Source organism: Apus apus, chromosome Z (genome assembly GCF_020740795.1).
Source record: "Apus apus isolate bApuApu2 chromosome Z, bApuApu2.pri.cur, whole genome shotgun sequence".
In the NCBI taxonomy this organism is placed as follows: domain Eukaryota; kingdom Metazoa; phylum Chordata; class Aves; order Apodiformes; family Apodidae; genus Apus; species Apus apus.
In genome coordinates this window covers 31,044,432-31,071,570 of record NC_067312.1, presented here as the reverse complement: position 1 = coordinate 31,071,570, position 27,139 = coordinate 31,044,432, and the positions used below count along the sequence as shown (strand labels likewise).

Below are 27,139 nucleotides of genomic sequence, written 5' to 3'. Positions count from 1 at the left end.
TGTTAGAAAATACCTATTTATTGTTATTTTAAATGTGTCTCTTCGTTTCACTAAATTACTTTGGCTAAAGGAGGAAAAAGAACATTATTTAACACTGTTTCTTGTTTTACATGTCAACAGCCTTCCCTTGCATTCATTTGTTGTTGCAAACTAGGACAGAGAAATATCCTAACGTCCTTCAACGTTTATCATGGAGGGAGACGGCAGGGAATCCTCACTTCTTTAGTCTTTATGCTGGCTGTCATTGCTCATAGAATCATAGAATCATAGAATCATAGGGGTTGGAAGGGACCTCGAAAGATCATCTAGTCCAACCCCCCTGCCAGAGCAGGGTCACCTAGAGTACATCACACAGGAAGGCGTCCAGGCGGGTTTTGAATGTCTCCAGCGAAGGAGACTCCACAACCTCTCTGGGCAGCCTGTTCCAGTGCTCTGTCACTCTTACAGTAAAAAAATTTTTCCTGATATTCATCTTAAACCTCCTATGCTCCAACTTGTATCCATTACTCCTTGTCCTATCACTGGTCTTCACTGAAAAAAGCTTAACTCCATCGTCTTGACACTCACCCTTTACATATTTGTAAACATTGATGAGGTCCCCCCTCGGTCTCCTTTTCTCCAAACTAAAGAGACCCAGCTCCCTCAGCCTTTCCTCATAAGGGAGATGTTCCACTCCCTTAATCATCCTTGTGGCTCTGCGCTGGACTCTTTCAAGCACTTCCCTGTCCTTCTTGAACTGAGGGGCCCAGAACTGGACACAATACTCCAGATGTGGCCTCACCAATGCAGAATAGAGGGGGAGGAGAACCTCTCTTGACCTACTAACCACACCCTTTCTAATACACCCCAGGATGCCATTGGCCTTCTTAGCCACAAGGGCACACTGCTGACTCATGGTCATCCTCCTGTCTACCATGACCCCCAGGTCCCTTTCACCTACACTGCTCTCCAGCAGGTCAGCCCCCAACCTGTACTGGTGCATGTCGTTTTTCTTCCCCAAATGCAAAACTCTACACTTGCTCTTGTTAAACTTCATCAGGTTTTTCCCCGCCCAAGTCTCCAGCCTGTCTAAGTCTCTCTGAATGGCAGCACAGCCTTCTGGTGTGTCAGCCACTCCTCCCAGCTTGGTGTCATCAGCAAACTTGCTGAGGGTACATTCTGTGCCCTCATCCAGGTCGTTGATGAAGATATTGAACAACACCGGTCCAAGTACCGACCCCTGAGGGACTCCACTAGTCACAGGCCTCCAACTAGATTCTGCCCCATTGACTACAACTCTCTGACTTCTTCCTTTCAACCAGTTCTTGATCCACCTCACTGCCTGATCATCAAACCCATACTTGATCAACTTATCTACAAGGATGCTGTGGGAGACGGTGTCAAATGCTTTACTGAAATCAAGATAGACCACATCTACCGCTCTACCATCATCTATCCACCTAGTAATTTCCTCATAGAAGGCTATGAGGTTAGTCAAACATGGCTTACCCTTGGTAAAACCATGTTGACTGCTCTTGATGACCCCCATCTCCTTGATATGTCTAGAGATAGTGCCAAGGACAAGTTGTTCCATCACCTTTCCAGGGATGGAGGTGAGGCTGACTGGTCTATAGTTACCTGGGTCCTCCTTCTTGCCCTTCTTGTAGACTGGAGTGACGTTTGCTATCCTCCAGTCCTCAGGCACCTCTCCAGTTACCCATGACTTACCGAAGATGATGGAGAGTGGACTAGCAATGACCTCCGCCAGCTCCCTCAGCACCCTTGGATGCATTTCATCCGGACCCATCGATTTATGGATGTCCAGATTATGCAACTGATCCCTAACCCAATCCTCATCTACTATGTCCTCACCTATCTTGACTACTTCTGGGGTTATATGAATCTGGGGCTCATGGGAAAAGCCTGCAGGAGTAAAGACAGAGGCAAAGAAGGCATTCAGCACCTCTGCCTTCTTCATATCCTCTGTCACCAGGGCACCCACCTCATTCAGCAGTGGGCCTATATTGCCTCTGGTATTAGCTTTGTTGGCTATGTATTTGAAAAAGCCCTTTCTACTGTCCTTAACCTGACTTGCAAGGTTAAGTTCCAAGGAGGCCTTAGCTTTCCTAGTTGCCTCCCTACATTCCCTGACAACATTCCTATATTCCTCCCAAGTGACCAGTCCCTCCTTCCATGATCTATAGATTTTCCTCTTCCACTTGAGTTTCCCCAGCAGTTCCTTTTTTAACCACGCTGATCTCCTAGCTCCCTTACTAGATTTTCTACCCATTGGGACACACTGATGCTGTGCTTGCAAGAAGTGGTCCTTGAATGTTGTCCAGCTATCTTGAGCCCCTTTACCTTCTAGCACTCTGTCCCATGGGACTTCCCTTAACAATTGGTTGAGGAGGTCGAAGTTTGCTCTGTAGAAGTCCAGGGTTCTGGTCCTGCTGGAAATTCTGTTCCTCCCACACAGGATCCTGAACTCCACCATCTCATGGTCACTGCAGCCAAGGTTGCCATTGACCACCACTGCTTCAATAAGGCCCTCCTTGTTGGTGAGCACAAGATCCAGCAGCGCTCCTCTTCTAGTCGGCTTATCCACCATTTGCATTAAGAAGTTGTCATCAATGCATTGGAGGAACCTCCTAGACTGTGAAAGGCTGGCTGTATAAGTCTTCCAGCAGATATCGGGATAGTTAAAATCTCCCATGAGGACCAAGGACTGTAGTTGTGAGGCTGCTTTCAGCTGCCTGTAGAAAGCCTCATCAACTTCCTCATCTTGATCAGGAGGTCTGTAGTAGACCCCCACAACTGTGTCACCCATGTGCTCCCTTGTTTGTGACATGCTCTTTTTCTGTAGCCTTAGTAACTGTAACTATTCCCCAGCCTTTTTAATTATTTTTTTTTAGTAAGAGGTAAGGCAGCAAAAATAGTTCCAGAATTGTGCCACATTTTCTTGCTAAGTTGTCTAGTGGGGTTTCTGAAGCCTGACTTGGATTCAGCCAACAAATGGTTTCCGTTAAGTAGGTTTCCTAGAGACTGACGAATTTTCTCTCAATGAAGTAACGTGCCCTTTATTAAAATGTAATAATTTTCTATGAGGTGTTTTTGTTTTTTTTTTTTTTTTAACAGAAGCAATGCCTTTTCCATGTGTTATCTCAAATTACAGATATATTGGTGCTGATACTTATTTCCATATATATATATTATCAAGTCTTCAAGGCCTGTAATTTCCTTTGACCTAAGCTATAGTTTGTTACATTATTTGATCAGCGCTCTTAGTGAGTCATTTTATTCATATGTATTTACTTAATTGGTAATTTTTCTCCCTTCCCATGTTTATATATAATATACTCCACAAAGGAAAAGGAGATCTGACTGCTTGCAGCTGAGTCTAGTAAAAGATCAATTAGGTTCTATCAGAGCCAGCAGCTGTCTGTAATGAATTCTGAATTAAGAGTGAAGAAAAGAATGCAGCCATCTGCAGGAAATGTAAAAATATTATTATAACCCAATAACTGAATTCTGGAAAGGGGTATCTCTGAAATTTCCCAGCTGTACCTAGAGTAAATTCCAGAATATCCATGGATACACAGTATACTGGAACACATTGCATCAACTTGGCTACCCGGCATGTTTGGCTAACTTCAAAAAGGCTGTATTTTTATCTAAAGTAATCAGCATGAAAGCCTCATTAAACCATCTCCCTGTGCCTCTAGAAGTAAAATGCAGCTTTAAAAATAGTCTGTTATCTTTTTGTGGAGGCTTTCCAATCAGTATTCTGCCCTGAATATTAATCTTTCTTCATTTTTCATACTTACATAGACTTACTTCAGGGTTCATTGCTTATTATCATATTTTGTCAATGCTGCTCTGAGTGAATCCTGTATTGTGGTGCCTTTTATATCGTTTGGGACCTGAATTTTAAAAAAAGTTTTAAATTGTTTAAAAATTATTACAATGCTATCCAATCTCATTTTACAGCTACTTTGAAACTTCTACATCAAAACTCCCATGATTTTCCTTATAACTTGTCCCCAGAATCTGCTGATGAAGTTCAAAATCCTGCAAAAAAGAAAACTAGTGGCCAACCCCTAAATGAAAAATCGTGATTAAAAAATGTGAAATTTTAGTGATAGAAATGTTCATGTTTTGCTTTGTACTTACCAGATGAAATAATGTGTCTGGATGATGAACAGGGACATCATAACTATTCTGTCAGTGTAAAACCCAAGCATAACAAATCGCAAAAGGTATTGTTCTGACTAAAAGCAGGGATCCTGAGAGCAGCTAGTGTTAAGAAAACGAAAGAATTGTTGACCACAATAGTTATACAAACACAGAATCAACAAGGGGTTCAGAAGGACTCTGAAACTAGGAAGTACCTTAGTGTTCAGCAAGTACTTTCAAGGTCATCCTGTTATCCAGTACTGCAGAGCACATTTCTTCCAACCTTCTTTAATTAATTTTCAGATAGCATCAGTTCACCTTGCTGTTTCCCACACAGATAGGGTAATATATCTTCTACATGTTCCACATTAAAATGTAATGTGAATGAAAATGGAAAGAAATATGCAAAAGTACAAAACAACTGCTCAAAACATTCCAGCCTGAGAAAGCAAAACAGGTTGAAATACAAAGAAAGCAAGAAGCAGTAGTTAGTGGCAAGCAGCATTTCTACTCATTGACCTCTTTGTTGTACAATAATCTTCACTTTTATTTAGTGATTATAGGCTCACATTGTATTTACTCTCATAAATTACCCAGAACTATCATTCTCCCTATTTACTACAGCTAGCTGTTCATTAATAGATCTGTCTTTAATTGAAGGTAATGAGTCACAGTAAGATGTGTTTTTAAAATTAATCTCAAAATACATTATTTTTCTAAACTCTCTTTCACTAAACTCTGTTTTGATAAAGGTAATAATGTTCTTTAGTGGAATGCATAATAACAAAAATTCTTTGTGAATGAATAGCATAGTACAAAGTAAAAAATATACACTAAAAATAAAAAAAATCTTCACAGAGAAGACACACTTAGAATAGTTACTCTTTGACAATAAATACAAAATGCAGTACAGTGAGTATATAAGATTGTACTTAAAGAATCAGGGAATCAAGGAGGGTACCTGAGAACTGGATGAATTTTAAAATATAAAAGAATCATGGTCAATCCTTGTGGAAAGATAAAACAGGACAGAGAAATACAATTTACTCTAATTTCTTTGTGTATAGTATCATAGAATCATTAAGGTTGGAAGTGACCTTAAAGATCATCAAGTTCCAATCCCCCTACTATAAGCAGGGAATCCTACCACTAGACCAGGTTGAAAAAAACCTCGTCCAACCTGGCCTTAAAAACCTCCAGGGATGGGGCATCAACAACCTCCCTGGTCAACATATTCCTGTTCCTCACCACCCCTATAGTGAAGAATTTCTTTCTAATATCTAACCTAAATCTCCCCTCTCACAGTTTAAAGCCATTACCCCTAGTCCTATCACTATCTTCTCTGATGAAAAGCCCCTCCCCAGCTTTCCTGTGGACCCCTTCAAGTACTGGAAGGCTACTATAAGGTCTCCCTGGAGCCTTCTCTTCTCTAGGCTGAACAGCCCCGATTCTCTTAGCCTGTCTTTATAGCAGAGGTGCTCCAGGCCTTTGATCATCTTGGTGTCCTTTCTATGAACCCTCTCCAAATAGGTCTGTATCTTTCATGTGCTGAGGGCACCAGAATTGTACACAGTGCTCCAGGTGTGGCCTCACCAGAGCAGAGTAGAGGGGCAGAATCCCCTCCCTAGCCCTGCTGGCCACATTTCTTTTGATGCAGCCCAGGATGCAGTTGGCTCTCTGGGCTCCAGTGCACACTGGCGGCTCATGTCGAGCTTCTCATCTACTACCACCCTCAAGTCCTTCTCCTCAGGACTGCTCACAATCCATTCTCGTCCCAGCCTGTATTTGTGCCTGGGGTTGTGCTGACCCAGGTGCAGGATCTTGCACTTGGCCGTGTTGAACTTCATGAAGTTGGTATGGGGCCACCTCTCCAGCCTGTCAGGGTCCCTCTGGATTGCGTTCCTTCCATCTTGGGTGTCAACCACACCACACAGTTTGGTGTCATCAGCAAACTTGCTGAGGATACACTGAATCCCACTGTCCATATCTCCAACAAAGATGTTAAACAGCACTGGTCCCAATATTGACACCTGAGGGACACCACTCGTCATCTGCCTCCATTTGGACATTGAGCCATTGACCACAACTCTCTGGTTGCAGCCATCCAGCCAATTTCTTATCTACTGAGTGGTCCATCTATCAAATTTATGCCTTGTCAGTTTGAAGACCAGGGTATCTGAGTAACTGAAGAAATTAAGTGATACAGTGATTTACAATGAAGTGTATATATAGAAATCCTCTATGAAAAGCAGAATTATAACATTGCTGTATAAAATCAACAATCAAATCAGAAGGGAAACCGAGATAAGAAAAAGAAGTGGTATTAAATAGGGTCAATTGACTTTTCAGCTTTTGTGCTATATTCCATCTTGCAAGCAGAGCAATAAGAGATCTTTTTTTCACCAACAATTCATGACTTCAGGAAAGAAGAAGGTAGAAGTGTTTTGTCATACTCTGTCTCTTTTAAGGGAGAAAAAACAAGGATCAGAAATAATGCTGTCCCTTTTCAGTAGCATAGTTCCTAAAAGTGTCAGGTGCCCAAAGGCAGAAGTGTTGAATGAGAGGAAGAGGCCTAGATGATCTGATTAGCAGATGGAAAGGGTGGAATGCTTGTTCTTTCTCTAAGTATGTGGAACCGTGAGACCAAATATAGACAGCATATTTAAGCTTCCCTCCCAGGACATGTCTAGAATGTTATTTTTCTTAGAGTGCCTTTCCAAATTCCAACGAAGTCTAATAAAAGGATTTCTGCGGGAGAAGTTCTGTCTGTAACTTGTTGATTAATAACCCTTAATGTGGTGTTTTCTTCATTCATTTCTTTTTAGCATCCATGGTAATCTGCAATGAGTTTCACAATTTAATTAGGTACTACATGAAAAACTACTTCCTGTTTGTTTTAAATTCTGTCTCATCGTTTCAGTTCATGATCTTATTTCTTGTGTTACAAGCTAAAAATGAGTAGCCATTTCCTTTTCACCTCTTCCAGGTAATGCATGGTTTTATCCCCTCTCTTGATTCTTCACTGCTGCAAGCAGAATTATCTTGTTTGATTAACCTCACATTCATACAATGTCACCCTCTTTGATATGTTTCTTCAACCTTAGGATTTCTCTACTGTTCTTGAGATGGGCCACACTGCTTGTCATGCAGGTGAATGTAAGGACAGCCCTTTGATATGAAAAATGTCCTCAGAATGGCATTAATGGAAAAATCCTTCAGTAAATAGTGTATTCACAGTGTGAGGAATGACTGAAAGAGTGTGGGAGTAAATAAAGACACCACACAAAATCCTTCCAATTAATTCTATAGAAACCTCCTAAATCTAATTGCAGAGCAAAAATATAACTTCAGAATAACGGCTGTCACGTTTTACAAGTGTGCTCAGAAGTTACCTGTGGCTGTAATATATTTGTCATTTAAGATGTTATTTTCATTCATTCCATTACTTTAAAGAGCTACTTATATATTTTTTACTTGCATAGTGCAATAATGGTGTATCTCCCTCCACTGTTAGCATGTAAATTATTTCTAATACTTGTGAGCTATCAGTTAGTGGAGTTACTCTTTGCATTATACACTTCCACAGCTACATTCCTGATTAGCTTTAAAGCTGTATAGAAGTCCTACTGCATTTCTGTAAAGTTCCAGCTTATAACAGACCTGGATTTAAAGTCTTGTGAGAGCATGTTAACTGCTGTAATGAAATGTCCTCTTGAAACATTTTTGTTTTGTTGAACGTTACTAATGCTGCAGTTTAATCCTGAAATTAATGTAATAAACAATTATTCCCTAAACATTACATTCATTAGAAAAATCTCTTCTAGTTATGATTCTGTATGTTTTAAAATGTGAGAGTTTGTTTGTGTTCATGATACAATCTGGTAAGACAGCCTCTTGTGCTTGATCTCTCCAGAGCTGAATACAGGGTTAGTTGAAGAACAGTATTACTTCCTGTGATTGCATATTGCAAAAAAATTTGGCTTAAATCTGGGTCAATTGTATTTCAGGAATTTATGGCAGTACTAGAATTCTGAGAACATACAGAATTAAAGGAAAATCTTCAATAAGCTCAGTAAAGGAAGAAGAGGTCTAAGGCTTACTTTTGATTTGGAGTCTCCTATGTTATCTATACAAACTCTGGGAAGCTCTAATCTGTACTTTATCTACTTGTAGTGAAATCTCCAGTTTTCTTTGATTTTCTTCCCTTGCTCATTTTAAGAAGCTGTTTATATCTTCAGTGAAAAATATGGGTGCAGCCATGCATAGCACAGAGGTGCAGAAAATGCCATGCTAAAATATTTTCTTTGGTGAAGCATTACACCTAAAAATGTGTTGTATGCCCTACTTTATTGCTGTTATCTGATCATTACCACAGTGAGAAGAACAGAAAGTCATTGTGCACTTGCAGACCAGTTCTCAAAGGTCACTTATAAGCTGGTACCACCAGTCTGGCATTTCTTCTAAAATGAAATTTAAATTGACTCATTTGCACAATGTCTTTATGCTATTTTAATCAAATGTATCAAAGATGCCCAGTAGTTTCATAAGGGGCTTTTGCTGCGCTTTCTTGGGTAGAAGAGTGATTTTTCAACTGTTTTCTAATTTCCTAACAGGAATAGGGTAGCATAATCTAAATATTGCCCTTGTCAAAACTGCTACAATACTTCCATGGGACTGTAATCGAATTAATCATATGAAGTTCTTCTGTGAAATCCAGGAATTTTTTTATGTTTCCCAAATCACAAGCAATTTTATATACTTTTAGTTCATAAATGCTAGTTTCAATCAATGTGGAACTATAATATTTAATAACATTTTCCCCTGGTATGAGTAAAAAACATCCCAAATTATTTTTGGTCCATATTTTACTGTCTTTGCTTTCAATAAAATGATCTGTGAATACTGGCAATTACACTGCCTTCCTTTGCCAAATCACTGAAGTGTCAGTAAAGGGTCATCATTTAAAGAGCTACAAACTAATCACAGAAGCCAATCTTTAACACATCCATACAGTGATTTGAATGTGGAATTGCCCCCTTATGCCTCTTACCTTCTGTGGACTGCAGCTGTATTGCATCACAGGACATTAAATATTTTTCAGTTCATGGGACTGAGTTAGTCATTTTTTTAGAAACTGAAAACAAATGTTACAATTAGATAAATGATAATATTTGAAGCAGTAACATTTTCCTAGTGGGCATACCTGTTTAACAGATTGCTTAGGTTTTCAGTCTTTTTCACTGTCTGAAATGGTCAAATATGTTCTTGAAATTATAAGTTTGACAGTAACACCAAAAGATGTAAACCAAAAAGGCAAGAAAGTCAATAACAAGCGTTGAATTGTTTTTTGAGATTGTTCTTATTAGATGAATTATCAGTGTTAGCAGAAAGTTGATAGGATGTTTTTTATTATTATTTTGTATTTCAGTCACATATTAGTGAGCATTCAAATTGCATGGCTTCCCAGCAGTGAGTTGGTACCATATTAATAAGCATGTATGATAGCAGAAGAGAAGGAAACACAGGATGAAGATAGGATATTGGAGTTTGCAGTTAGAAGGTGTGTGGGGGCATGGAGGAAGAAAGTTAAAATATTCCTGACATTGGTTACATTTTTACCTGGAAACCAAACAGACCAGTCTGGTAGACACCCAGCTTATTTATAATAGGCAGAGTTGGAATGTCCGGAACACCTTTAGAAAGTCAAATATCTTGTTGGATGAAATGATCAGGAGTGTCAGGAGCCTTGTGGAGTCAAATGCTTCAATAAATGTAGTGTGTCAGCCTCTCAATCCTTATGAAAATACTGATGCATAGTAATGTGTTTTGGTCTGGTTTCATGATTTCACAATCTCTGCATAAACCTGTTAATTAGCAAACATCTTCTGGGTACAGTATGCTAATAACTATTCCTCTTTGAGTATGCTCACAGGAAGAATAAATATATATATACATGATACTAGATGAGGAGAAATGAAAACTGCCTGTTCCAGCTGAAGGTGCAAGCATTTAACCGGGTTGGAATTTTGCAGTTGAGATCTATAGTTACCAGAGAGCCTTTTAATCTTTGAACTGAAAAATACCATATCCAGTTATAAACACAGCTGGAAGTGTTCATTAATATATTATAGGAGAGGGAATCATATTCTAAACTACTGAGAATTTCTTCACTGTCAAACCCTTTTAATTCTCACTTGCCCAGTGCTTGTTAGATAGATGAAAAATGGATGAAAAGAGCCATTGTTTAAGAAATAGTTTAAAATTTTATGTAAAGCAATCTGACATACAGATGTGTGCTACTTCTGGTGATTTCATTGGAAAAAAAAAAAAGAAACAAACAAACAAAACCAATAGTGTGGGAATTTTTGCAGCTTTTGTCCATCAGTATTACCAAGACTAATGTCACTAAGGTTTCGAATGCAGAGCTTTTATTATACAAGGTAAATGAACTCCCATTTGACTAGCATAGCCATCATTTCATTTGTTTGTATATTCTTTTTCTCTACAACTCCCATTGATCAATATAATTGATTGGTAAGTTTTCTTAAGTTCACAATATTGATTAATTCTTGTCAGAGTGGCCTCTAAGAAAGCTGAGATTGATGCACTTCATCTGTTAGCGGAAGTCAGCTGTTTGCAGGAGATACGCTTCTCTTAAGAGTAACTGGTGGCAAGAGTTTATGATTAACAATATGTAAAAATGGAATCTTAGAAACAAAACTTACCTGGTGTGAAACTAAAATGTCTTTCAGCTCTGTACTTCTTTCTGATTTGGTTTGCTGGTTATTGGCAAAGGTTCTTAATGTGTAATGCAAGAATAAGGTTTTACCCTTAATTATTGACTTCAGAATGGGCTTATGGTATTTGATATCTCATGAAAATAGAGGAACTAAGATGATCTTGGGGTTCATATAGTTGTCCTCTAGAAGCTGGGTGGTAATTATTTTTATTCTATCAATTTTCAAAAAATGGCACTTTGTGGTGTTCTTAAATGTCCTTAAGTTAGATAATATCTATGTCTTAAGGGTTTGTAAACTGTTGCTTACTGTACTACACGCTGCCATTCCTCTTACTAAATGAAAACAGTTAAGTGTTCATTGTCACAGACATGATGTGATCCAGCATACGAAAATGATACACAAATAGCATTATGTTCTACACTTGTGCTTTATATAGGTACATGTATGCAAATTGTTGAAACAAAACTTCATAAATATCAGCCCTGTACATGGCTACAAAAAGACAGTCATTCCTCTGAAGATTTGATTCAGTACTGTCGATGTCCTATTTTTGGACATACCTATTTGATGTCCTATCCAATACCTATTTTCTGTATTCTGTAGTCTTTTTCATATTCATTCTACATCATTTGTGTTCACTTATGCCAAATGTGTGATAAAGCATCATGTATGACTAATAGCAATCACATCAGCTTGAGAACTGCCTCTTTATTCTCTCCTGATTGCATAACATTTTCCTTATTAGATATTAAAGGTAGCTTATACACGTAAGAGACAACACATTTAAAATAGCGAGTGAATGCCTGGAAATCCTTGAAGGTCTGGCACATTTTGACAACAAGTATCATAAAAATAAACTGCTGTTAAATAGGTCTGTAACTGAGACAGGTGTAATTCTCTTAGATCCAACTAACTACTTCATTATCAAGGTTTTATTCCTGTGCCAAGCTCACAGTAGCTGATTCATGTGTTCTTCTGCCTTCAAGTCCCACCAAAGAGGGGAAAGCAAATGTATAGCTCAGAATTGTTCCTAAGGAATACCTTACCTTGAAGTGAGCTAAGAAGCAGTAGTTTATTTGGCCTTAGCAGGATTGATGTGGTCGCTTCAGCTTCTGCCTAAAACCAACAACTGACTTGACTTAGAACCTTTGAGGAATCACTAACTTTGTCTCTGCCTGAAAGATTTCTGATCAGCCTAGACATACATTCAGTGCTGTGATTTCAAGCTTTGTCTTTAAGAGTATTTTAATCCTTTTATACTCTGTCCTTTGAAATAATGTCATGACTGAGCATTCCTGGTCCAGGTTCCCACCATTCCAGATCTTTCTTACATTTTCCTAGAGATGCAAGACAGACACTGAAGTGTGCACCTACTGTTTTTTCCATAGGTAGCATGGATAACTAGGCATGGGTCTACATTGCGAAGAATAACAGCATGGCTAAGTGAAAGAGCAGAGGACAGACCAAACCATATTAACAGGAAACTCATTGACAGAGTAGGGAGCGGGAGAGAAAGTTTACCCCCAAAGTGTGGTAGAAATACATAGGACTTTATTTTCTGTAACATTATTGTTTGCCAATAAAATCACCTCTGTAAAAAGATGAACAACATGTTTAATGAGTTAGAAATTGTGCTACAAATAAAGCTTGTATTCTTAGAGGATTCATCATCTCCAGTAATTTCCATTTTTAAAAACTCAAATTTCTAGAACATGTTGCATAGTGCTTTACTTCTCTTATAGTCAAGCATGAATCTCATATAAATGCATTCCACATTATGAACTGCTTGCAATGGGAGTTAAAGGAGAACACTTATTTCAGAGCACTAAGCTCTTTCACAGACGCTGATGTTCATAGTCAGAAAAACATGCTATTCAAAGCAGTCTTATAAAACTTTAAAACTTGAATTACATAAAAGTAAGCACAATGTATGAAATAATCCTTCACATTTTCCCTCCTATGTTCATTTCTTTTAGTGCTGGAGTTGGCAGGACTGGCTGTTTCATTGTGATAGACGCCATGTTAGAGAGAATAAAGCATGAAAAGACTGTAGATATTTATGGCCATGTGACTCTAATGAGAGCACAGAGGAATTACATGGTTCAGACTGAGGACCAATACATCTTTATCCATGATGCACTGGTGGAAGCAGTGACATGTGGAAATACTGAAGTGCCAGCCAGAAACCTGTATGCATATATCCAGAAGCTGACACAGATAGAAGCAGGCGAGAATGTCACAGGAATGGAGCTGGAATTTAAGGTACTGGGATTTTATGTTCTGGGGAACCAAAACAAATGGTGTAACACTTAATGCTACTCTATCCTCCACCAGTTGTTTCCAGTGATCAAAAGATAAGATATCAGCAGGCTAAAATTTTAAATTAGGAAGATGATCCTTTGTAAAATGTACCATTCTATTCTCAACTGGTGTCCAGATAAGAAAAATTCAGTGAGGGCAATATAACCCCACTCTCCTTTATTGTTTCAATAGCTTAAAACGTGTGTTTCTGTGATGATTTACTACTCAGATTTGTCCATATGCCTTAATGGAGCAGACTTTAAACTTTTATTATATATTTAGGTAATATAAGAGAATATGAAAAAGTAAGCATCTGAAATTGAAATTGTTTGTTACTGGATAATAAGCAGAGATCATCAAATCAGATTTGTCATTTGTTTTTGTTACACCTTGCCTTAATTATTTTAATTTGTTTTCAACAGCGTCTTTCTAGCTCTAAGGCTCACACTTCAAGATTCATCAGTGCCAATCTTCCATGTAATAAATTCAAAAATCGCCTGGTCAATATTATGCCATATGAATCTACAAGGGTATGCTTGCAGCCAATCCGAGGAGTAGAAGGTTCTGATTATATTAATGCCAGTTTCATTGATGGATACAGGTACTAATGTTGATGTGTTCTCCTGTGGACTGCTTTAAAAGTTTACAAAAATATTTATTAAATTCTGTTGAAAATAACAAAATTTAGCATTGAAATGTAGTCTTATTATCTCTGCATGCCATGTTTGATGGAGTGCTTTTATGAATATTAATAGAAGGTTTAGCTTTTTATCCATACAACAGAGGAAAATTCTGTAACATGGAGTCTTAAACATGGTATTTTTACTTCATCTCCACTGTCATACAGAGAGATGTTTCTGTTGATGGAGAGGTGCAAGAACAATATGAACTGGTCATCATCTGTTAATGTTGCTGATTCAAGAACTTTTAACAGCTTGGTGGTAGTTTCCACTAGTGGAATATTAAGGCCTAGAAATGAGGTCCATTCCTAAATTTTCTTCCTGCCTTTTGCTGGGGGCATCAAGCTGTTGAAAAGGAGTTAATAAGAACCTGCTTGATGCTATAATTCCTAAACTTAATAAACTCTTAGACAGTTACTTCTACAAAATGAACCAGCACAACTAAGTGTTTCTTAAGTGCTTTTTACAGCATACAAAATTGAGCTATTAGAGTTGCATTAGCATTTAAATAGTAATGATAAAGATATATATCATAATATTAACAGAGCGATTTCCGCCTCAAAGTCCTAAAATTAAAAAAGCCATAGTTTGATTAAACAATCATAATAAGGTTTTAATGTGCTTATAATTATTAGCGTGTATTTTTTTTTTCCTGTAGATGTTTACATATAAACAGAGAACATATGTATCAATTCACTTTTTTTATTAAAGTATTTTTCTTAATTTACTCTTTTTTCAACATAGACAGCAAAAAGCTTACATAGCTACCCAGGGCCCTTTAGCAGAAACAACTGAAGACTTCTGGAGAATGCTCTGGGAGCATAATTCTACAATTGTGGTCATGCTTACTAAGCTACGAGAAATGGGCAGAGTAAGTACTGCTGTAATATTATCCCTTTACTAAAATGTTTGCTGTAATGATTCTTTATTTAAATATTTTCTTGTTATGGGAATGTCTTAAGATAAAGGTGAAGATGAGGTTCCTTCTGCTTTTGAAATATTGGTGGCACTTTCTATCACCAGTTGCAAAGCTTTTCCGATCTGTAGATGTGTTGCAATAGATAAACTAGACATGGCATTTTGTTGTGGGACACACTAAGATTCAGCAACTCAGTCTGCATTTTGATATTCTGAAGTATGCACGGGGACCATTGCTGTCTATTGAAAAGTGAATATTTCTTATTTGGAAACTTTGCTTTTGCAGTATCTGTTTTTAACAACATTAAAAGAAAGTGTGATGCTTTTGAGATCTCAATGTCTCCTGTGTGTTCATCGCTCTGAACTTTAAAGTTTCAGCATGCAGTTTACAGTCATAAACTCATTCAAGTTCTGTTGTGTCTAATAGAAGGAAAAAGTAAATAGGAAGTTTACTATCTGGACAGATTGCATGAAGAGAAATCTGGTATGTGAAAAGTAAAATCTGATTCAAGTCGTGTAACTCAGGAATAGAAGTTACTCAGAACATGGCTAGTGCCTGCAAAGATAGTCTTGACTGAGGGCAGGGGACTTGCTTAAACAGGGAGGAAGAAAGAAAACAGAAGGTGGCCTCAAGATATAAGTTTCATTCTGTATTGAAAATTAGGCTAGGAATAGTTCTTTTCACTGTAATAGCACTGAGCGAAACTATCAATTAGTTCAGCTGTACAGTGACCAGAGAGAAACAACCTTTGCAATACAATATTGAGAGTATATTTTATTCCAAGTGTGAAACTTCATGTTCACAGCAAGAAGAACAACTCATGTTCCTGTCACTAATGTCACTTTCCATGAGCATTTCACTTACCTGAATAGAAAAGGATTTATATCAGTTCATGTTAGTGGTCTGGAGTAACAGGAAATGTATTTTGCATTGTTATTTTGTAGGAAAAATGCCACCAGTACTGGCCTGCAGAGCGTTCAGCCAGATATCAGTATTTTGTGGTAGATCCAATGGCAGAGTACAACATGCCACAGTACATTCTGAGGGAATTCAAAGTTACAGATGCAAGGGTAAGTTAACATAGCATTATAATATATATATATATATATATATCACATACATTTTAAACAAAACGTTGTTTTCTTCCTTTTCCTCTTTTTATTTTTTAAAATATATTTTTACTATTAGAAAAACCCTAGGGATATACTTTATACAAGCAATAAAACAAAAAGCAGATTATTATTAAATTAATGGATTCTTAGTGTAAGAACGATTGACTTAATTCAGATCTAACACCAGGGCAGCCCAACTTTGCAAAGTTCTATATAACTATTTGTGCCAAAATACATTAGGTGATTGTAGGACCGTTTTCCCTTGTTTCCTCATTTCCCGCTTGATCATTTATGGGAGCAATTTTTGCACTTACAGCTGTAAATGTGTTGTTTTGCACCACCCTCTAGGCTGAGTGAGTATGAAAGTTAATACACTGAGATTTAAAAACTGCAGAGCAAATAGCATTCAAAAAAAAAGCTTGACAGGCTTTGCACATTATAATTTAATTTTTGGCATAGCGTATTTTTAGCACTCTTTTATATCTGCAGAGTAGCTACATGCAGCTCCGACCCTAGCATCCTCATTTTCATACTGCATTTCTTACCTGAATTCATGAGTCTAAAGCAGAGCACTGATACAAGACTAAATGTAAATAAACTTTAAAAACATATTCAGATTTTCAGACTTTTGATTTCTAGCACTTTAGTTTGCATGGCAGGAAAAATAACTAACAGCCTCCATTTCTCTAAGGGCTGTAGAATGCTATTTGTTCAAGCAAAACAGCAGGATGTACTGTCCAGGAATAATACGATTACTCAGTTTCCAGTCAGCATCCAAAATACTAGGCTTTCTCATGGTTTGCTACACTGCTGCTTTTAATATCAGTTTCAAGTAAAATTGGATACTGCTGGCAGTTAGGTAGTCTGTATTGTAACTAACCAAGTCAGCATATGAACATTTTAATTTGTCAAATTAGGCTTAGGTGTGTGATTTTGAAAAGAAACTGTAGACACAAAGGATCTGATTTACATTCTGTTTGAAATCTGGTAAGAATCACATGGCTCATACCTTCTCTAACCTATTTGTGCTTAACAAAAGTGGAGAACAGGTTCCTAGCACTAGTCTTTAACCACATTTGTAGACATAGACAATCAAAGCCAATTTAATTACAACTGTGCTGATAGTTTTCATAGATCATGTATTAAAAATCTGTCCCACCTCAAGCTGGAAGAGGTCTTATGTGACATAGTTCACCAAGCTCCTGGAGCCCTATTGTGACATAGTCCACCATAGTTCATGGCAGCCCATGGCTTGGACAAGTGCACCCTTCACTGGGTTAAAAACTGGCTGGATGACTGGGCCCAGAGAGTGGTGGTGAATGGAGATGCATCCAGTTGGTGTCCGGTGACCAGTGATGTCCCTCAGGGATCAGTATTGGGCCCAATCCTATTCAGTATCTTTACCGATGACCTGGATGTGGGAATTGAGTCCACCCCAAGTAACTTCATGGATGACACCAAGCTGGGGAGAGAAGGGGAATGTCAGTCTGCTGGAGGGTGGGAAGATGCTGCAGAGGGATCTGGGCAGGCTGGTCAACGGGCCGAAGCCAACAGTGTGAGGTTCAATAAGACCAAGTGCCAAGTCCTGCACATGAGGTCACAACAACCCGATGCAGCGCTAGAGACTGGGGAAAGACTGGCTGGAGAGTGATCCAGTAGAGAGGGACCTCTGGACCTCACCTAGTCAACGCCCCCCTGCTACAACAGGTTCACCTAAAGTACAAGGGACAGGATGGCATCCACTCAGGTTTTTAATATTACCAAAGTGGAGATTCCACAGCCTCTCTGAGCAGTCTGTTCCAGTACTCTGTTGCCCTCAAAGTAAATAAGCTTTTCCTCATGTTGAGATGGAACTTCCAGTGTTCCTGTTTGTGCCCATTGCCCCTTGTCCTTTCACTGAGTGCCACTGAAAAGAGTCTGGCCCCATCCTCTTGACACCCGCCCTTTTGACATAAGCTTTTGTAAGATCCACTCTGTCTTCTCTTCCACAGGCTAAAGAGATCTAGCTCTTTCAGCCTTTCCTCATAAGAGAGATGCTCCAGTCCCCCAGTCACCTTTGTAGCCCTCTGCTGGACTCTCTCCAGTACTTCCTTTTCTTTCTTGAGCTGGGAAGCCCAGAGCTGGACCCAGTACTCCAAATGTGGCCTCGCTAGGGCAGAAGGATGACTTCCCTCAACCTACTGTCCACACTATTCTTAATATACCCTAGGGTACCATAGGCCACCTTGGCCAGAGGGGCACATTGCTGTCCCATAGTTAACTTGTCCACCAGGATTCCTGGACCCTTCTCTGCAGAGCTGTTTTCCAGGCAGATCAACCCCTAACCTGTCCTGGTGCATGGGGTTATTCCTGCCTAGGTGAGGGACTTGCCCTTGTAGAACTGTAATAGGTTCTTTCTGCCCAACTCTCTAGCCTGTCCAGCTCACACTGAATGGCAGCACAGCTTTCTGATGTATCAGCCACTCCTCCCAGTTTTGTGTCATCACCAGACTTGCTGAGGGTACACTCTGTCACTTCATCCATGTCATTGATGAATATATTGAACAGGACTGGACCTGGAATTGGACCCCTGGGGAACACCACTAGCAAGAGACCTCTACCTATACTCTGTGCTGCTGCTGAAAACCCTCTGAACTGTGCTATTTGGACAGTTCTCAATATATGTCACTCTCCACTTGTCTAATCATCTAATGAACTAGGATATTTATGAAAGTCTGTTTGCTTATAGCCAGCAAACTAGTAAAAAATCTGAGAGGATTGAAGAACTTAAATTTCTAGAAATAGTTTTATTGGTCTCATATTAACACAGCTATTTTTAAAAGTGCCAAGCACATGTGAATCTTTGCAATCCTGTTATGACATTTTACCATCACGTGTAATTTCTTCTCAAATTTTAAGGCAGGGCCATCTTAAATTATCTAGATGTGCTGGGAACTATAGCTCCTTCTAAATTTACTGTAAATGGTGGCAACTACATAACAAAATGTACATTATAGCTTTTGTGTAGTTAGGTTTTTATGTCTGTTCAAAGAAGAGTAAATGCTGCAGCAGTTGTAACCAGCCTCTCTCCCTCTTATCTCCAAACCCATCTACAATGCTAGAATACCGCCCATTCTCTGGCTTAGTCAAGCTGGCCAATTATTCCCCAGGCACAAGAGAAGCAACACACTGCCTTTGTAGTTGTCTGCAGCAAATGTCTGGTGTGAAACTCCCTGTTATTTCTGAAAACAAGCTGTGATTTTTTGTAAGGTGAAATTGACCTATGTAACTGTTTCAACCTACTGCTTCTGACTGCTTTATACTCACTTTCTCTTTAAAATCCAGAGGTCAATATGTTGGGGCAGTCTCATTTAAAGCTAAACTATTAGCGATGGCTGTAAAAGAGTATTAAAAATTCTACAGCCTCATCAAAAGGCAATTGTATATCCCCTGTGAGGGGCAAGAAGAAATTAAACAGTCAGCCAATCAATAGGATCATACATGAAAAGCCCTCTGTTCCACGCAGGCATCTGAAGTTTGTATTTTGATAACTACCTGTGTAAACCACCATGATATTTGAAAGTGAAGTATTTTATATAATTTGGCATTTGTATTTGGACTGCTATTGGCAAGCATCTCATTAAAGGAAAGCAGCACTCTTTATAATGTCAGTAGCAGAGGGAACTGTGTAAGAAATTGCAGATCAGTTCCCAATGTGCTTTAATGCTAGTCTAACATCAGACTAACTTACTTTACTTCTGTGCTCATGAAACAGTATTAAATAACAGAAGCTGTTGCCGTTAAAACTAAATCAAAATACTTTTCACAGACTTGCAGTGGTTTATTGAGTTACTGCAGTCCTGAAATATACCAATACACCCACTTTAGACATGCTTGAAAAACAAACATTTATCATCAAATCTATTTTGCACATAGACATGCATGGTCTTTCCAATCACAGCACAGACTTAAGTAAAGCACCATCTTTCTTATCTGTTCCACCCCCTAAAAAGTTAGTATTATTCTAATACAATTCCTATTAGGGTCAGAATTGATAAAGAGCTTCTATTACCTTAACCAACTTGTTGCAAATGAATAAGATTTAAGTTTTTTCTTTCTTTCCTTTAGAGGAATGGGAGGTTATTTTGGAGGGAATCAACCTGATGTCTTGTTTTCTTGATTAATTAACGTCATGTGCATAAGGCTATCTTAAGGGTGCAATATCATTATCTCTTCTTGGGGGAAAATTGGATCACAGGGACCATTATGAGAGAAGTCTGCATTGACAGAATAACATTTTGGTAGGAAATATTTAGTTCTTTGTGTTGATGCCCACAACAAATAAAATTGGGTAAATATTTTTTAACCTACTTTTCTTTAAGTGGGCAGAAACATTCAACAGAAATAGACTACTAAATTGTCACAGTGGCCTAGAGGCAATATGTAAGATAGTAAGTAAAAAAAATGTATACGTGTCCTCTCATGGAGCAGTGGCTGACACACACATTTTCTGTTTCTCTTACTCATCTGGAACGTGGGAAGGAAAATTCTGCAGTACCAGAGGAAACATAAAATCAAAGTAGCAAGATTTTGTTTTTTCCTTTGTCTATTTTTAAAATTCTTCTCTTTCGTTTTAAAGGTCTAAAATAGCTGAGTGTTTGTGGTAGAGGAAAAAAAACAAAAACAAACATTGTTCTTGCCTCCAGCATAACTTGTTGCTTTTTGGGGAGATCTCCTATAATAATTTCAACTTTTCATGAGTTTTACTTAGTAGAAGACCATTTTGAAGACATGACAGGGTGGGTGCTTCATAAAAAACAGTTCCAGAGGGACTAGTTCATATCAGTAGCTCATGTGCCCATCTGCCCATGCTTTTATGCTCATGTTTTTAAACATTTCAAGCTGTGCAGACTGTGTCTAAGTCATCAAGAACAACACTTAAAAATTCCAAACAAATTTACTTCATCTATCTGTATTGTATTTTTTCTGTTTATGTGTCCTTACCACTTGCACATTAAACACAAATGCAGCAGAAGCTGGTGTTTAATACTTCCAGTGACTAAATTATAAATATAACCATGCTGCAGTATTCTGCAGTTTTAAGGAATCCTGTTAGTATTCCTAACCAAAGCCAACTTGTTCTGAGAGAGGAAGCCCTGGGTCTCAATTTTTGACTCAGTCCAAGCTATTAATGAATGATGGGAAATTTAGTCTTTTTTTAAAAAACTGGCTTGTCTTGACCCATCTTCTTCCAGGCAAATGTCTACCTCATATAAAAGCACTATACCATTAAAGATTCCATCTACAATGAGGGCAATGGCTAAATGAGTATTATCAGTGAGGATATTCCTGCAGTGCAGTAGATGAGCAAATCTAGGAAATGGGAGAGACAGATTGAATGGCCTTATTCTACCAGCTCTGTATTTAACAGAACTTGCGATCCACAGGATTCAAATCATAACTTATCAGAAAATTAATATAATCTGGTTATGCTGTTATGTCTCTGTCCTCAGACATGCTTTTTACACAGGCAGAATGTCAGATGACTCTCCTATTCAGTGCAGAAAGGAATCTATGCTATGCTGTTAATGAAACTGCATTTCTAGGCCATTGTGTCCAAAAGCACCAGCCAGTACTGAAAGATTCTTCAAAAACATGATCTTAGCCATTCCCCACCTCCTTTCAATATCTTTGCTGTGTGATTGTCTTTCTGATTGTTGGCTGACTGACTTCCAGCCACTGGAGCATGCTTTTGAGATACATTATTTGTATCTTCTGTTAAAGGATGGGCAATCCCGAACAGTGAGGCAGTTCCAGTTCACTGACTGGCCAGAGCAAGGAGTGCCAAAGTCTGGAGAAGGATTTATTGACTTCATAGGCCAGGTGCATAAAACAAAAGAGCAGTTTGGTCAGGATGGACCAATTTCTGTTCATTGCAGGTAAGTAAACCAAAACCTCAAAACAAATAATGTATATTTGTTTGGGTTTTTTTTCTGAACTTGATTACTGATTACAACTAAAGTGTATATGTAAATGGAGTTGCATTGATGAACTATCAGAAAATGTAATCATATGGAAAAACTTAAAAGGAACACATAGGACTGCTTTATGGAATGGGAAGTGTTCTGTGATATCCCATTTACAGACAAAAGGTTCTTCTGAAATACGTGGAATCACATGATTTTTTCTTCACTTAAACACGTCTCTAATGCAGGGAGGGAACAATCTGGTCAATGCTACACACAGATAGTGGTAGGAAGAGCCTTATCACTGGCTGCTATATATGATATTTTTTTCCCCTTGGTAATTAAAAGTGAGGCTGTTACATTGGTGGGAATTGTTAGCTGTAAACAAGCTAGTTACACCTCACTAGCGCATTAGTGGTAATCAAGAAGAGACAAAAAATGGCAGCTATCTCAAGAAAGGAAAAGGAATAGAAAGCATTGTTTACAAACTTTGCCTGTCAAAGCATCATTGAGATTTGAATTGGTGAGTCCTAACTTCAGAATGTAATGCCCATTTTTTGATGTGATGACATACCTCAGTGCCTTTACAATCAATATGCAGATGAAAACAGCTTGCAGGGTGTGTAGAAATAATCCAGAGTGGGCTTTTTTAATACTCCTGGCTTTTTTATTAATTTTCTCTACAGTATTCTAAAGGCTACAGCAGATGGCTAAAAATAATATATTTATCCTTTATCCCTTATTTAATAAATTGTTTTCTATAAATTCCATTAGGATTTTAGGTACTCATTTTTGCAACATTAAATTAATTTTTGCTAAATTAAATGTTATTATTTATATAACAGAGATGCAAAATACTGTTACAATTCCAGGACCTTTCTGCAAGCTAAGTAATGCCCTAATACTAGCATGAAGACAAAATGAACAAGTTTACTAGACCATGTGAATGTACAGAGGGAAAAAGATTCTTGTCCACCTAAAGCCAGGAGCAACCAGAAGTTGTTAAAACAGCAGTGTATTTTAATATTGTTCCTTCTACTCCCCTAATCTGAAAGACTGCCAAAATTAATCTCTTGTACTACTTGAATCTTACTTTTTTGTGTGTGACTATAAGTTTATTATGGCTTACTAAGGAGAAAAGCATTGCATAACAGTGTTTGAGATTCATTTGGCAGGAAAAATGAAGGACAACCATGATAAGAACAATCATTATTCCTGACATTAATGAGCTTGAGAGCAGAGCAGTAATAAGCAATATTTATTCCTTTATGCAGACATACATAAGAAAGCAAGGTGATGGTATTCTTCTAAGTTCTTTGTATGATGTGAACTTGTCCACTTGTGAGTGCAATGAAATACTGCTTGCAGTAGGTTATGCATCCATTCCAAATGGGTGTGTGCCGGCGGTGAGGGAAGCAAGCAGTCCAGAATCAATGTGATTGATAAAGCAAGCTTCGATTTATTGAATACACAGTGTTACTTTTATACCCTTTTCCAAACCTACATGTAGTGAATTCATTGGATAGTAACCACGCATAGTGAATTCATTGGATAGTAACCACGCATAGTGAGTTCATTGGATAGTAACTACTTGTAGTGATTTCACTGGACAGCAACTACTTGCAGTGATTTTACTGGATAATAACACACATCTGAGTTCCAGGGTTCTTCCTTGTTTTCTATCATTCTACTTCTCTACCTTGTCCTTGAGTTAGTTTAAGCTAACAGAGATTGTTTATACTTGTGTTAGGCTAAAAAAAGAGATTGCTTGTACAGCTGCTGTTTGTGCCACACTCTCAAGGCCTCTCGAGGAGATAGCAGGGGCCCATGGCCCTGCTGCTCAAGCCATTCTGCAACAGGTGTGATCTTTCATGATAAAATTATGGAGATTTCTACCATTGACTTGGGTAGAAACAAAATAAAATTCAGTATATTTCATCATGGTTTGGTCTTTAAATGTTTTATCATCATTGCAATGACAATTTAGACATTGGAATGCTAATCATCATTATCAATGTTAGTCAACTTACACAAATAGGAAATGTCCCCAGCAAAGTCTTTATCCACAGAACCACAGAATCATCAAGGTTGGAAAAGACCTTCAAGATCATCAAGTCCAACAATCTGCCCTACAACCCCCAACCACTAAACCATTTCCTGAAACACCACGTCTACCTATTTTTTTAACACGTCCAGGCACGGTGCCTCCACCACCTCCCTGGGAAGCTTGTTACAGTGCCTCACCACTCTTTCTGTGAATACATTTTTCGTAATATCCAATCTGAACATCCCCTGGCACAACCTGACCCCATTTCCTCTTGTCTTATCACTAGTCAGTAAAGAGAAGAGGCCAACACCCACCTCACCACAACCTCCTTTCAGGTAGTTGTAGAGAGCAATGAGGTCCCCCCTCAGCCTCCTTTTCTCCAGTCTGAACAGCCCCAGCTTCCTCAGCCTCTCCTCATAGGGCTAGTTCTCAAGACCCCTGACCAGGTTAGTTGCCCTTCTCTGCACCCTCTTCAGCACCTCCATGTCCTTCCTATACTGCAGTGCCCAAAACTGCACACGGTGCTTGAGGTACGGCCTTACCAAGGCCAAGCAGAGGGGCAGGACCACCTCTGTGATCCTGCTGGTCACATTATTCCTGATGCAGGCCAGGATGATGCTGGCCTTCTTGGCCACCCAGGCACACTGCTGGCTCATGTTCAGCCAGCTGTCAATCAGCACCCGCAGGTCCCTCTCTGCTGGGCAGCTCTCCAGCCACTCCACCCCAAGCCTGTAGTGCTGCTGGGGGTTGTTGTGGCCAAGGTGCAGGACCTGACAGTTGGCCTTATTGAGACGCATGCCATTGGCCTTGGCCTATATGTCAAGCCTGTCCAGATCCCTCTGCAGAGTCTCCTTGCCCTCAAGCAGATCGACACTCCCATGCAGCTTAGTCTCACCTGCAAACTTATTGAGGGTGCACTCTATCCCCTCATACAAGTAATCACTACAGATGTTAAACAGGAGCAGACCCAGCACTGAGCCCTGGGGAACACCACTAGTGACTGGCCGCCAACTGGATTTAACTCACTCAACACAATTCTTTGGACTTGGCCATCCATCCAGTTTTTTATCCAGTGAAGTGTGTGCACGTACAAGCCACAAGCAGCCAACTTCTCCAGGAGAATGCTATGGGAAACCTTGTCAAAGGCCTTGCTAAAGTCAAGGTATACAATGTCTACAGCCCTTCCTTCATCCAATAAGCATGTCACACTGTCATAGAAGGAGATCAGGTTAGTCAAAGAGGACCTGCCCTTCATGAGCCCATGCTGACTGGGCCTGATCACCTGGTTGTCCTGAATGTACCGCATAATGGTACTCAGGATGATCCTAAGCATCGGTGTTCACTGCTAGCAGTAAACCTGAGGACTACCACGCTTCCCTGCTCTACCACACTACACCACTAAACCAAGGTCATGTGTACCAGTCAGCTCCATGAGTGGTATCAGAGAACAAAGCCTCTATCAGAAACAGTACTGCAATAGTTCCCAGGATTGTACATGTGCAGTTTCTGTACTGTATGTGCCAATGCCACAGAGGCTACTGGCTGTCAGGATGCTTCTGTGACTTCCACTACCCCCACCCCTGTGGAGGGCTTTTAGGATGAACCTGAGGGCTCACACGTGGCATTCGCCTCTCCCAGAGGAACGGCCGCTGAGGGACCATACTTTAGAGTGAAGATTAGAATACCAGCCTCACCACACTCACAAATTGTTACTGAGGGCAATGTTTAGTTTACTAATTAACTGGTTTATTAAGGGTTAACACAAACTGTGGGACCAAGGGACCAAGGTTCAGGAGAGGTAGGCTAGGGATATGTTAGGAAAATAATTTAAAAGTACTATGGTTTTATTAAGTGAACACTCCAAGGGAGAGGTGTGGGATCAGTGGAGTAGTAGTGTGTGTGTGCGCGTTCACCCTTCCGTAGCGTGTGGCTCCTGGGCGACTTCTTTTCCAGCGGGCAGGGCTCGGCAGCAGGTCCTTGGGAGCGGCTTCCCGGTACCGGGTGCGACCCCCCAGCAGCAGCGGGGGACGCGGCTCCTCCGTGAGCCTCGGCGAGCTCCAGTCCCGGGGCAGAGCGGCAGGCGGACCGGGCAGGCAGCGGCGGGCTCCGGTCCGGTTTGGCTCCGGCTCCGGTGTCAGGCTCGGGCAGCTCCAGCCGGGCAGGATCCCGCCGGGCAGGCTCTGTTGGACAACAGTCCCTCGGGAGCGGGCTGGCTCCCCGCGGAGCGGGAGCGGGCGGCCCCGCCTCGGCTTCTGCGGGCAGCGGTTGCGGGGCCGCCCTCCCTGCCCTCTCGGCTCCTCCGGACAGCGGTGCTGGGGCTGCAGGGGCTTCTGGGGCTGCAGCAGGGTCTCCTCCCGGCCAGGCAGACAGAGCAGAGCCTGCAGAACTTGCCCTCTTTTATAGATCAGAGATCACTGTTTGAATGAGGTACCACTGTTCAAATTAGCCAGTTAGCGCTGGCCAGGTACATACACTGTCAGAGGCATCTTTAACCTATTGTTCATTTTTTCTGCCACTTATCATAACCCTCATGCTCTTTTTTTGCTGTGGACTTATCTGGTAGAATAGGGGGACTGTTCCAGTCCATCCTTGGCTAAATCAGCAAAAAGATGCCACTCTTGCTTTGCTGCCTTGAAAGGCATTTTATTTAGTCTTATGTGGGGGGAGAGAAGATGGACCGTTCCCGACATCTACCTTCCTCCAAACACACAGCTCTGCAGAATGTGACTCCTTTTGCAATGCGTGTTCCAAAGACAAGCACAGATAGGGCTTGGATCACTCTGATGCATCTATCAACAGGGCATAAACCAACAAAAACTGAGAGCTATGAATCACATCTGCTGCTGTGAAGACACTCCTGCATCAAAACTACTGAAGGGATCTTTTTACTTGAAAATGGTAACAGAAGAGAAGTTTTCTCCTTTTTCTATGATCACACTGGCCTCATCACCTAACATAAGCTGTCTTGAGGAGGTCTCCTTTGACTGAGACAACACAATATCACCTTGCTGTCTTCATAGAAGGAAGAAGGACTCTTTAAGGAGTACTAAGGCTTTAGAATGAATACTAGCATAAGAAGTGAAATCCATTTCAGAGTATCTCCCAAAATTGTCTCACTTCAGCTTTTCTTGCCAAGGCTCACTAAGATTCAATGCAGTTCTGGTAAGATATGAAATATAGCACTGTTCAGAAAACAAGCTCACCAGGATTACTGGAATTACTTAGTTCCAGTATTAGCTTTTA

The 27,139-nt window shown here is 39.8% G+C and overlaps 1 protein-coding gene across 33 annotated transcripts in view; it reads left to right on the top strand.

Moving 5' to 3' along the window:
- PTPRD (protein tyrosine phosphatase receptor type D) overlaps nucleotides 1–27,139 on the top strand; it is a 397,759-nt gene that overhangs the window by 358,382 nt on the left and 12,238 nt on the right. For all 33 annotated transcript variants that reach the window (XM_051642281.1, XM_051642270.1, XM_051642269.1 and 30 more), the window contains 5 exons: nucleotides 12,869–13,154; nucleotides 13,616–13,794; nucleotides 14,618–14,744; nucleotides 15,737–15,862; nucleotides 21,668–21,822. In XM_051642281.1, the coding sequence (XP_051498241.1) occupies nucleotides 12,869–13,154; nucleotides 13,616–13,794; nucleotides 14,618–14,744; nucleotides 15,737–15,862; nucleotides 21,668–21,822 (873 nt within the window). The remainder of the gene's footprint in view (nucleotides 1–12,868; nucleotides 13,155–13,615; nucleotides 13,795–14,617; nucleotides 14,745–15,736; nucleotides 15,863–21,667; nucleotides 21,823–27,139) is intronic.